This window comes from Arvicanthis niloticus, chromosome 17 (genome assembly GCF_011762505.2).
Source record: "Arvicanthis niloticus isolate mArvNil1 chromosome 17, mArvNil1.pat.X, whole genome shotgun sequence".
Classification (NCBI taxonomy): domain Eukaryota; kingdom Metazoa; phylum Chordata; class Mammalia; order Rodentia; family Muridae; genus Arvicanthis; species Arvicanthis niloticus.
In genome coordinates this window covers 53,804,609-53,817,093 of record NC_047674.1, presented here as the reverse complement: position 1 = coordinate 53,817,093, position 12,485 = coordinate 53,804,609, and the positions used below count along the sequence as shown (strand labels likewise).

The 12,485-nt window shown below is 48.6% G+C and overlaps 1 protein-coding gene across 4 annotated transcripts; it reads right to left on the bottom strand.

Annotated features, from left to right (window-relative positions):
• Positions 1–298: 298 nt before the first annotated feature.
• On the bottom strand, positions 299–12,446 carry Mrpl14 (mitochondrial ribosomal protein L14). Of its 4 annotated transcripts, none has more exons than XM_034521253.2 (4): positions 12,315–12,405; positions 6,081–6,114; positions 2,924–3,014; positions 299–732 (listed from the first exon to the last, which is right to left on the bottom strand). In XM_034521253.2, exons 3-4 carry the CDS (start codon positions 2,992–2,994, stop codon positions 366–368), a joined length of 438 nt encoding a protein of 145 aa, XP_034377144.1. In that variant the 5' UTR covers positions 2,995–3,014; positions 6,081–6,114; positions 12,315–12,405; the 3' UTR covers positions 299–365. The 4 variants fall into 4 exon arrangements, with proteins under 4 accessions (XP_034377144.1, XP_076771390.1, XP_034377143.1 ...); XM_076915275.1 differs by lacking the exon at positions 12,315–12,405 and adding an exon at positions 7,935–8,002; XM_034521252.2 differs by lacking the exon at positions 6,081–6,114 and having other exon boundaries at positions 12,315–12,446.
• Positions 12,447–12,485: the final 39 nt, after the last annotated feature.

Sequence of the window (12,485 nt, the reverse complement as noted above, 5' to 3'; positions counted from 1 at the left end):
AGTCCTCTAGAAAAGCAGCCATTGCTCTTAACCACCAAGCCATCTCTCGAACCTCACAGTGTCTTAAACAAATGACTTTGTAAATTGGTAAGACTCTATTAAAGAAATAAGGGAGTACTTACTCCCCACAAGGAGATCAACAAATGAAAAGAAAAGAAACAGTTGTCCAGTCACTGCACAGGCCCAAGGCTGTCAGGTAAGAGAAGCCCAGACCATACCTGGAGTCTGGGGAGGACACCAGCACTCAGCTGCTTTAGTTACCCACCTCACGACCACAGCTCGGACAGCACAGGAAGAATACACACATTAAACATTTATTCTGTTCCAGGACACTGTCACCAGTGTGGAGTGAATGGCCGCTCTGCTCAAACAAAGTTCTGAGCGATGGCTAACACCTTGGAGTATTCTCCTTCCCTCCTGCGAAGGCTGGTGGGGATAGGGACTTTAATTCGAGTCCCCACGGGGTTGCCATTGTCCTCAATGAGGACCACGTTGTTGGAGTCAAACTTTGGGGTCATTCGGGAACCAGGCATTCGGTGTCCCACGATGAGTGCTTTCTTCTTCTGCCCCTTGATGGCCAGCAGGATCTGGTCACCCACCTTGCCCACCCCACTCTTGTTATAGACGTGGATGCATCGGGGAGGCCGATGGTATGGGGTGTTGCCCAGGGCGCTGTTGTCCACCACACGGACCCGAGTCATCTTCTGGATTGCACTGAGCCTCCCATAGGTGCTAATGGGAGAGAAAAATCAGTCTGTGACAGAGATCTCTCTGGGCCTCTCAGAGGACAGGAAGGTGCATGCCAGCTACACGCATATCCACACATGTACACACTAAGCAGAGTGACCCATAATGTGACCTCATAATGGAGAGCTTCTAAGCTGGTTTGCTGGCAAAGACCTGTAATCCTAGCACTTGAGAGGCTGAGGCAGAGGACCACAGGCTCAAGGCCAATCTGTGTTACTCTTATAAAACCAAGAGCTTCTATATTGGGTGTCAAGATTCCAATTTTTTTGCGACAGGAAACTTGATGGCAGACTTCATCTCTAGCCTTTGCTTTCTAAAAGCCGAGGAGAGCTAAAGGCAGCTCCATGGGCTGCCTCAACCCATCAGTCCTGCAGAACCTGCTTCCCCAGGTCCTGCTTCCTTGTTCTCAAGGAGTCTGGGAACCTGGAGACTCTATTCTGAGGGAGCCCTTACACAACACGGCAGAAACTAGAAACTGTCAAGATAACAACTTTTTAACACTAGCAAAGGGGTCTTGTTTGCTTTTTGAGATGGGTCTTCTACATTGCCAATTCCTGAGACCAGGCGAACCTCCTGCCTTAGCCTGCAAACATGGGGAACAGGAGTACACGTCTTGCGGCACCACCACCCTCCAAACCCATTCCTCTTCAGAAACAGAAGCGTCTTAGGAGCAGAGCCAGTCTTGCCCTGTGGAGCTCCATCTCCGGATGGTGGGATGCTCTCCAGGATAATCCAGGGCCTCCAGCACCTCCCCACATGCCTACCCCATGGCTTCCTGCTAGTGACTCCACCTCCAGGCCATCTCTTCTTTGTTTAGCCTTGACTTTCCACTGCAGAGCTCTCTTCAACTTATGCTACACACACCCTGCAAACTCCAGAGGTTCCAACTGACCTCCTGCCCATTCTGTAAGCCCCTCCAGTGCAGCTTCCTCAGGAACACCCTAGAGGCTTGGGTAGGCTGGACCCACTTCCCTTCTAGTCACCCTCACCCTCCTCCCCTATCGGCTCCACTCATACACATGAATGTGGCAGACAGAGGACAACGGACAGGTGCTGGTACAGTCCCCCCACCACCACGTGGGTCCTAGGGATGGAACTCAGTAAGGACACCAGGCTTGGTGGCTGCCACCATTACTGTGAGCCACTTCCCCCATGCCTATCACGGCTTCTTAGAGTTAGCTGCTTCGCAGCACGAATTTCTGAGAGAGGCATACCTTGAGAACTCTTCTGCACAAGAAGCAATTCTCATTCAACTCTGCAGGATGCAGGAAGAAAGGGGAAGTAGAGTTTCAAAGGGAGGGCACTGAGGCTGGGGTGGAGCCATCTTGGCTTGGTAAGGAAGCATGGATTGACAATGATCGGGCAATGTTGTAATTAAAGGTTAATTTTGCTGTGTTTCGTGGTCCAAGAATGCAATTCTGGCTACATGGGAGACTGAGGCAGGAGGATGGCAGGTTCAAAGTCCTGTGGGCGCCAGGGTGAGATCAAAGTCAGCTTGGGAAACTTGTCTTGTCTCAAAATTACAAGTAACAGACAGCTGATAGCATGCACCTGTAATCCCAGTGTTCAGAAAGTAGAAGTGGGAAGTGGCTAGCCTCGTCTACATGGAAATGTCTAGGCTTGCTACAGCTATTAGTAAAACTCTATTGTGTAAAGCAAACAAAAACAACAAAAATCAAAAGAAAATATAAGAAGAGGGTTGGAAACCCTGGATTTCAGTCCACGGTCCTGAAAAAAAAAATTCATTCTTAAAAAAGTTTGGGGTCAGCAAGATGGTTGAGCAGATGAAGGTGCTTGCCACTAAGTCCAAGAACCTGAGTTCGATCCCTGAGATCCACACTATGGAGAGAACCAACTTCTGCAAGTTGACTTCCACATGTGTACCGTGCCCAAACACACACACATACACACACACACAGACAGACACAGACACAGACACACACAGAGTGAATTTTTCAAAATGAATGACAGGCGCAGAGCAGCACTCTAAGGAACTGACAGGGACTGAAAACAGCTTCCTCCACAGGCCACTCTTTCCTCACATCTGCCTAACCCATCCTCCATACTGACCCTGACAGCTCTCTGAGTTCCCACTCCCATTCTAGTCCCGCAGGATCCAGCCGGAGGGGCAGGCTAGCCCAGGGACATTCCTTAAGAACGAGGTGTTAAGTATTACCTGAAGCAGCGCTGGCTGAATGCTCTGCTGACACAGGCAAAGGAGCCCCAGAGCCCAGGAAGGACAGCCATGGGGTCCCCAGACGGCAAACCTGCAAGAAAAGGGACACAGGCTGTGTTCTCTGGGGACCTTTGTGGGAGGGGACATTGCAGCACAAGTTTATTACTCACTAAATAAGAATCTTGGTGTTTGAAAGATACATGGATGATCAGACAGAACTCCAGCTTCCAACTCTGCTGAGTCACACTCCCCGAAGGTCAGCTGTAACAGGCCAGCATAGAGAACGCCCACCGCCCTCAGCTTCCCCAGGCAGCAGAAAACACAGGAGTCCTTCTACATACCTGAGTTAGCCACAACATCCCAAAAGGGCCACAAAATTGAATGTCATTCCCTTCTTGACACCAGTGTGCCTCCTGAAAGTGTGCCAGTTTGTGTGCCAGTTCAGCACCCAGGAAGAAAGCAGATTAGCCCAGTCTGGAGGCCGGGTCTGTAATCCCGACTATTCTGGGTTGGGGAATCCACATCCGACACCTGGCTGGACTAGACAGGGAGCTCCTGGATAAAAACTATTAACCAGGTGCGGTGGCTCATACCCAAAATCCCAGCTTGTGGGAGGCCTCGGCTGGGGAATGAAAACTTCAAGACCTGTGAGCTACATGGTGAGTTCCAGGCCAGCCTGGGCTACATGAGACCCTGACTCAAAGACATCAGTAAAGACACAACAAAACACGGGGCTGGAGAGATGGCTCAGTGGCTAAGGGCACTGGCTGCTCTTGCAGAAGACCTCCCGGCCTCCTTGGGCACCAGGCTCATATGTAGGCAAACACTACTGTGCATGAAACAAAAATAAATACTTTTTTAAAGGGCTGAGAACAGCTCAGTGGTAGGGTGCTTGCACACATCCTGGGTTTGGTCCCTGGGCTGAAGTGAGGTGAGAATGTTGATGATCTGAGCAGCCTCCTAAGCTGCCGTTAGTATCACCCTTCCCCCAAATGCCAATGCCAGGACACCTGGAGAGCCCAAGGTCGGCAGAGTAGGGCCAAAGCCACCCTTGCCAAGGCACTGACCAAAGTCTATATTTGGGTGAGTCTCCCCCACAGCATGGAAAAACATCCACAGACAGGAAACAAAGCTACAGCATCGAGGAGTCAGGAGTCTAGTTCACAGATCTTGGCTCTGTTGCTCCCTAGTACAAGCTCCCACGCACGCGGGACACACACACACACACACACACACACATCGAAAGGTCCTGCAGGGCACAAACATCACTGCAGCATGGTGAGGGATACCAACCAGGTGGGGATCCCAGCTGTCAGCAGGCCAGCTCTTCCATCCAGGCACCTAGCTGCAGAGGGCACCGCTGGAGAGCCCCGCAGAGCCATGCCTGCGCACTGGAGTATTTACACACAGTTCTGCTTAGTGAGGCTTCAAGGCGCCACAGATAAGACTATTTAATAAAGGTGGTGGGAGAATTCACCACTCACTTCCACGTGGGGGCATTCCATAAATGCCAGTCACTTGGTGCCTCGCCGAAAATCCCAGCACCTCAGTGTTCTCCTTGAGACACCTGTGAAGTGCCAGGCTACTCTACAATCTGAAAACAACCTGAAGCAGACAGCAGCTAACTCAGGGAACCTGAGCACTGGACAGATGAGCCCAGCTTTACTAAGATCCTGTGCAAGTCATCTAGCTGTGAGCCCAGGCACTAGCGATGCAGAGGGCCCAGCCCAGGCTGCGAGCTCCCATCTCATTTCATAGATGAGGACACTGAGGCACAGAGACTTTTAGTGATCTACATAGAGCCTCACAAGGAGCCCCAGCCTCAGACGTCTGCACCCCCAGGCTTTGAGTTATCAGTCCTTCTGCTTTCTTGAATCTTTGTTGAGGTTGTTATATAAAGCCACATACTAGGCTAAATGCTGTGCACCTGTCATCTCACTTAACTCACAAACACTACTGTGCAGTGTATACCATTACTGACCTCTGTCTCTCTGTCTCTCTCACACACACACACACACACACACACACACACACACACACACGACCAGAGAAAAAGTTGGCCAAGGTGAAACAGGGGTGAGTGACAATTTGAACCACAGTAACCGGCTTCCTGAACTGTCACACTTACTCAAGCAAGAGTAAACATGGCACCCGTAAATATTAGTATTTCTCCACAACTGTTAACAAACTCTAGTTCCATCAAGAATACTGGTGTTTGCCAGGTGTGGTACATGCCCTCAATCCCAGCATTCAGGAAGCCCAGGTAGAGTTTGAGGCCAGCCTGGTCTACAATAGCCAGTTCCAGGACAGCCAGGGGACTACAAATAGACCTCTGTCTCAAAAACCAAAACACTGACACTATACGTCCACTTTGATTATAGGCACCTCACTGCCTACTGAAGGACTTGAAATACCAGGTAAGGAGACTCCCTTCAATCTGACCTAAGGTTTGGCTGTGTTCTGCGCTGGGATTGCACCAAGGACCACGTCTGGGGAGCACTCAGTGACTTTCCAGGCCCCATCTAAGATCTAAAGACAATCTGTGGTGTAGGTAGCAAAAGGGCTCATGCTGTCTGTATAACTAAAGGAGGGTACAACTCACCACATCTCTGATGAGTAGCCTGTCTGTGCCCTCCAATGCCAGCAGGCCCTCAGGCTCACCAGGAGGAAAGGGACTCCCTAGCTACTCAAGATGAATTGATGCAGCCCACGTTGTCAATCCTGGGGCACAGGAACCTCACCTCTACAATGGGCTCTTAGACTCCTTGCAACTTAATACCCCAAATTCAGAAACTTAGGACACCTCAAGTGGTCAAGGTATTAGGAAGGCAGGAACTTTGTGCCCTACCCTCGAGCACGGGGCCATTTCTATAGAGAAGTCTTCAACTTTGTGTGTGTGTGACAGGGTTTCTCTATGTAGCCTTAGCTATCCTAGAACTCACAGAGATCCTCCTGTCTCTGCCTCTGAGCATTGGGATTAAAGGTGCATGTCACCACTGCTCAGCTTCAACTTTCTTAAGAAAAAGCCCACGATTACTTTCAGTTTCTAAGGTATCTGGTACTGACTGTGACCTCTGACCTCAGCCGCAGCTGACTGAGCAGTGAAGACAGCAGCATGCACTGCTGTGGCCTGAAGGCACAGGCGCAGACAACTCACCTGCTTCTCCCACACTGGGAAAAGACCTCAGGTCCTGAAAAACAGTAGGAGAGCAATAAATGAGTTAGATGCCTGCACACACACTGAGGAGACACAGGGACCTCATAGGGAAGCAACCCCTCTAAGGGTCTCCTGGTGCTAAGACGGTGCTAGTGGTTGGGGAAGCACCTGCTTTGTCTGCAAGGCCCTGGAAGTATGTCCCAGTGTAGTGTGAACACTGTCCATCACTAAATAACCACCTCGGATGGGGAGGGCTATGCTAGGGACTTCAAAGAAACTCTTAACAGGCCTTTGTGTTATCTGCCAACAAGAGTCCATCCTGTAGACAGGCTCTGAGGCTTGGTAGACCCTACCCTCTTTCTTTCTAAGCCTTGTGTTTGCCCAGATGGTCCTCCGTATTTCTTTTGACACTCATTTAGACGGAGCCAGGTTACTGGGAAGATTCCAGTGCTGGAGGAGGTGGCCTTTCACGTGACTTCCTGGTCAATTCAGAGCATTATCTTCCCATTTCAGAGTGTGAATCACAACCTGCCCTCCAAGGGCAGGGTAGAGATGACCTAATCCATGGGATGCATGCCCCTTTCCCCTCTTGGTTAAGCTCCATTATGCTGCAGAGGCATAAGGGGTGGGGATTTCAAAGTGTGATGTGCACACTAGACTCACCCATGCACGTCCCACTGGGACGCATGCTCCATGGGGGCAGAGACCTGCCCTGCTTGGTTAGTGCTGTAGGAAGGGAGAGCAGCTATTGACACAAGGCTACAGCGAAGGGATTGTCAAATCGAGCCAGAGTTTCCATGTGTGTTTATGTGTTCTGGCTTTTTTTTCCTTTTTTCATTTTTCAAGACAGGTATATATATATTATACTTTACTGGTTCTGGGGAGCAGACTCACGTTCTCAGACTTGTGCACTGATGCTGCTGCCTAGCCGAGCCATCTTTTGCAGGTATAACTTGGGTTTTCAATAACAGTTACAAAGTAACCAGCAAAGTGTCTCGCTATACAATTACGTAGTACAATGAGCAGCAGAGACCTATACAAATATATAAAGTATAGCCTTGACCGTCCTGGAACTTGATCTGTAGACAAGGCTGGCCTTGAACTCAGAGATCCGCCTGCCTCTGCCTCCTGGGTGTTAGGATTAAAAGTGTGCCCACCACTGCCTGGCTTGACTTTTTCATGCACCCAGGTTTCTGATGTCTAAGAGCAGTAGTTTTCAACCTATGGCCATGACCCCTCTGGGGTCAAACGATGTTTTTCATAGGGGTTTCCTAAGACCATTGGAAAACACAGATGTTTGCATTACAATTCGTAACAGTAGCAAAACTACAGTTATGAAGTAGCAGTTAAAATGCTTTTATGCTTGGGGTCACCACAACATAAGGAACTGATTAAAGGGTTGAGGCATTAGGAAGGTTGGGAACTACTGCTTTAGAGGGTTCATTTTCAGTCAGTTTTCTTTTTTGTTAGGTCCGGTGGATTTTTGCTACTTTTCATACTTAGGGCTAGAACAATCAGGGAAGCACCTACGCTTGGTATGATTTGTGTATGTATGGGGCAGGGGGGAACACCGTTACCTGAGGATATTTACTTATTATTGTGTGTACGTCATGTAGAAGCTAACTATGGAGTCAGATCTCTCCTTCCACCTTTACTGGTTCTGGGGAGCAGACTCACGTTCTCAGACTTGTGCATTGATGCTGCTGCCTAGCAGAGCCATCTTTTGCAGGTATAACTTGGGTTTTCAATAACAGTTACAAAGTAACCAGCAAAGTGTCTCGCTATACAATTACGTAGTACAATGAGCAGCAGAGACCTATACATTGTTTCCAAGCCAGGCCTGCCAGCACTCACTCTGGAGGAAGGAAGCAGAAGAGAGTCATCCTTTAGCCTGGGAATTCTAAACCAGCTTCATTTTACAGAGTGAGACCCTGTCTCCAAAATCAAACAAATAAATCATGTTAAACAGGAAAAAGCAAAGACCTGGCCACTTTGAAGACCACCATCCTTCCATATGAACCCGTCCCTTCATTTTGGCCCAACAAATACTCGTATTTGTGACTTAAACACTTGTTATTGTTTCCCTACTGTCCCATTCTCTCTCTCTTTCAGGAGTTTATTTTGTGTATATAGTTTAATCTCACACAAGTCTAACATACTGCAATTCTCAAAGTATCTTCACCAGAGCACTGTCTTTGATGATTTCAACCCTTTGGATCCATTGGAAACAAAAACAAATAAGAACAGGTACCTGCCCGAAGGAGGCTGGCCCAGTAAGGACTTGCATCATTTTGCAGGTGGCGGAATAAAATCCAAAATGGTACCAGTGCTTGCCACCCCACTCAGTTTATAAGGCAACCAAGTCCAGACCAGAGCTCAAACTTGTTCCTATCTCAGCATACTCTGTAGGGCAGGGGTATGGCTCAAATACAGTTCTACCCACTGAAAACTTCCCCCAAACCAAATACAAGTTCAAAGCCAGCCTGGGTTACATAAGACTGTGTCAAAAAGTAAAGAAAACAAACAGCAAACCAAGGCCAGGTGTGGTGGGTCATCCCTATAATAACAGTATTTGGGAGGCAAAGGCAAGTGGCTCTCTGCGAGTTCTGTGAATTCATATTGAATTCAGGTTATCAGCCAGGCGTGGTGGCACATGCCTTTAATCCCAGCACTTGGGAGGCAGAGGCAGGTGGATTTCTGAATTCGAGGCCAGCCTGATCTACAGAGTGAGTTCCAGGACAGCCAGGGCTACACAGAGAAACCCTGTCTCGAAAAACCAAAAAAAAAACAAAAAAACCAAAACAAACAAACAAACAAAAAAACCCCAGAATTCCAGGCTATCCAGGACTACATAGTAAGATCCTGTCAATAATAATAATAATACGAAACCACACCCTGCAGCCCAAGGCACAGCAGAGGCCCATGTGACTCGCCCTCCCAGGTGTGAGCTTTCCCAGCATCAGTCCCCAAGAGCAGAGCCCCCTTTAACAACATGGATCAATTTCTTTTTTTTTTTTTTTTTTTTTTTTTTTCCTTTTCCCTTGTCCCTCTTGCTCTGGCCCCTGCTCACTCCTGGCCCTGCTCACTCCGGCCCAAAGTACACTGTAGCTGTCTTCAGACATCCATATGAGGGCATCAGATCTCAAGGATGGTTGTGAGCCACCATGTGGTTGCTGGGATTTGAACTCATGACCTCCTGAAGAGCAGTTGGTGCTCTTAACCACTGAGCCATCTCACCAGCCCAACATGGATCAATTTCTATGACAGCTGCCACTGACCTCTTCTCAACTAGGTTACTATCTTACACTTAACTTTCTATGAGGACTTAACTACACCAGTGGCAAGGAGCCAGGAATAAGAAGTCAGGTAGCCAGAGGAATGCAGGACAGCAGGGTTAGAACCAAAGAGGAAATGCTACTGGCAGGACTCATCTCTCAGCACCAGCCTCTCCTCTCTGAGAAGTCTGTGACCTTTAAATCACTTCTTCAGGTCGCAGTGAATTGTGGACAAATGGATCACTGGGAAGAGTAAAGACACTTTGATATCAAAGTGCTTTAGCTTGGTTTAAGGGAGAAACCACTCTGGTTGGGGAATCCTGCTTTACAGAGTAAAACAGCTGGCTTCCTGAGCTCGGGGCTGGAAAAGTGGTCTCACTCCTCCATCACAAGGGTCTCCCTCTTCCCTTGAAAATCACACAGTCCTCCAAGTTGTCTCAGCTTAGAGGAGACACAAGAAAGTGCTTCCTGACCTTCCGAGGACATGCATGATTTTCATTGGTGTTTTGATGGACACCTCCTCTGGGACCGCATATTTTGTGACCCAGAACAACACTGTGAGCCCTGAATCACAGTCCTTTCTTGAACACTAACTATAATTGTTAACACCTATAAAATTATACCTGATAAACCTCTAAAATGGAAGACTGAAATGGGTGGGGTGGTGCACACATTTAATCCCAACACTTTGGAGGCAGAGGCAGAAGGGTCCTAAGTATCACATAAACAGACAAACCAATAAATGCAGGCTAAACTATGCCCTGGTTCTTGAGGCCTTCCCAAGCTCCCATAGATCCAAGTTAAATAAATAATGGGAAAATACATTGGGCAGGTTCACATACGACAGTGGATATCACTATCCATGACAGAGGAGCAGACAAGACAATCTTTAAAGGACTTTTGCCTTAATCCCAACACTCAGGAGGCAGAGGCAGGTGGATCTCTGAGTTTGAGGCCAGCCTGGTCTACAGAGTAAGTTCTAGGACAGCCAGGGCTACACAGAGAAACCCTATCTCAAAAAACAAAACAAAACAAAAAACACAGAAAAAAATAAGTAAATAAAAGTAGTTTTTAATGAAAAAGAATCTGCTATATAATGCTTTATATAAAACAGGTTATCCATTTTATCCACAGGGGTTCTTGGATATGTCTTTCCTGTGGACTTTTTACATAACTGTATTGATTTGGGTGTGTATTTGCGGAAAACTAGCATGACCCACTCCCTGGAACAATAAAATTCACTTTGAGGCCTAATAGCACTGATAATGGATATCCAGAGGACAGTAGAGGGCCTGGTATCCTGATATGGGGACTTCTGGAGATCACTGGAAGATATTTCTGAAATTCTACCACTTAAAAAAATAATGATAAAGTGGAAATCCAAGCCTCTGGTTCCTGAGTCTGTTTCTCAAGTAGCACACTGTTATATGCCCAGAATCTTGGATGGTGCAAAAGTCCTTAACTTTGTTTTTGGAGGGTTTTGTGCCACCACAGGTGTGCCACCACTACCAACCAAGCCCCATCAAAAACTGTTTACTCAATACAGCTTCTCAGAACCCAGATCTACAGACTCCTGCCACCAGGCAGTCTACAGTTGACAGCCCCAATACCATCTTCTTTCCCTGACCACCAACAAAATCCTCAGTGTTGGGGGAGTTGTATGTTTGGTTTGGTTTGGTTGAGACATGTTTGTTGTCTCAGGCAATCTCAAGCTGGCCTTACACACACAAAGCAGCTAAGGCTAGCCTTGAACACCTGCCTACATCTGGGACTACAGGCAAGCCTGATGTGATCACTGATGGCTCGTTCCAGGTTGCTCATTACTGGTATTACCAACTGCATCTTCAGAGGATTTAAACCGACTGAAAACTCAAGCCGAGGAAAGCAAGAGGTATACAAGAGATCAATATTTTTCCAAACTTTTCTACAACACACAGAAACAGTATAAGACACTGAATACACTCTCATACCTTTGTGTCCCAAGACAGGACACCTGCTACTGTAAGCGCAACACACACACAAACACACACACACACTCGATGGCCATGATCTACTAAACTGATTTCCAAGTCACTCATGGGAGTGTTTGAGAGACATGTAAACAGACCAAATCTTATAGCTGTACCCTCCAGCTACAAAACGGGCAACTGAATATTCACATACAGCAGACACACTGGCCAGGATGATACTGTCCAGTCGCGGTGCAAGACCCTGGGTGCCACCATTTCCCAAGTAACCCAACGTGTCTTCATCTCAGCTCTTGGGACTGCTACACTGTCAGTCCCTTCACATCTCAGCCTGCAAAGCTCACTTAGTGCATACAGTGGAAAGCAGTATTTCTTCTGTCCCCTTTAAGGCCTCGAATTTAACAGGTGTTGTTTATCCTGTCTTTGTGCTCCTGATGTGTGGTGACATACAGAAAAGGGGCGTTCCGCCTCTCCATCTCTCCAGTCTTAAACACCCCCACACACACCCCGCTAGATGAGGTCTTAACAGGGAATCCCCTAGGCCAAAGGAGTCATTCAGCCTGACAGAAGCGAAAGTAAGGACTCCCTCTTTACACCACAGAAGCTTCTAGCAAACTCATCTCCAGACCCAGCAGGAGAGAGGCAGATAAGACTGCAGAAGACGCGTCAGAGCAACCGGTCTAAGCCACTTAGTTCAGGCTAGACCGCAGATCCCATTCCTCGAGGCGTACATCTCGGACCTGGGTAAGCAGGTGAGGAGAGCATCGGGGGCGCGTGAGAGGCGCGGACCCCGAAGCCCTTGGCAAACAGAAGGCAAGAGGGTCCAGACCTGAGGCCTCGCGAAGGGCGAGAACCCTTCTCACTTGACCCTGGGTTCCCAAGGGGCCCAGTATAGCCTGTCCTCACCCCCCCGACAGCGCCTCCCCCACAGCAGAGAAGAAACCGGGAGAAGTAGCAAGGGGAGCGAGGTGCCCCGTGAACCTCCATCGTACCGCGTTGACAGCCTGGGAATCTCCCGCCACGGACCCCGCTTGCAAGGCCCGCCCCGCACGCTGCGCCTGCGCGCCGGTGGTGCTCCGTGAGTGCGCGCGCACTTTCTACGTGTACGGCGTGGGGGCGGGACCTGCGGGAGCCCCGCCCTCGTCCCCCCTCCCTCCTTCTGC

Excerpts from the sequence above, each read along its gene's own strand:
- Mrpl14 (XM_034521252.2), bottom strand. The coding sequence starts at position 2,994 with ATGGCTGTCCTTCCTGGGCTCTGGGGCTCCTTTGCCTGTGTCAGCAGA. Across the intron at positions 733-2,923 it reads TTCAGCCAGCGCTGCTTCAG|CACCTATGGGAGGCTCAGTG; the intron begins GTAATACTTAAC and ends CTCTCCCATTAG.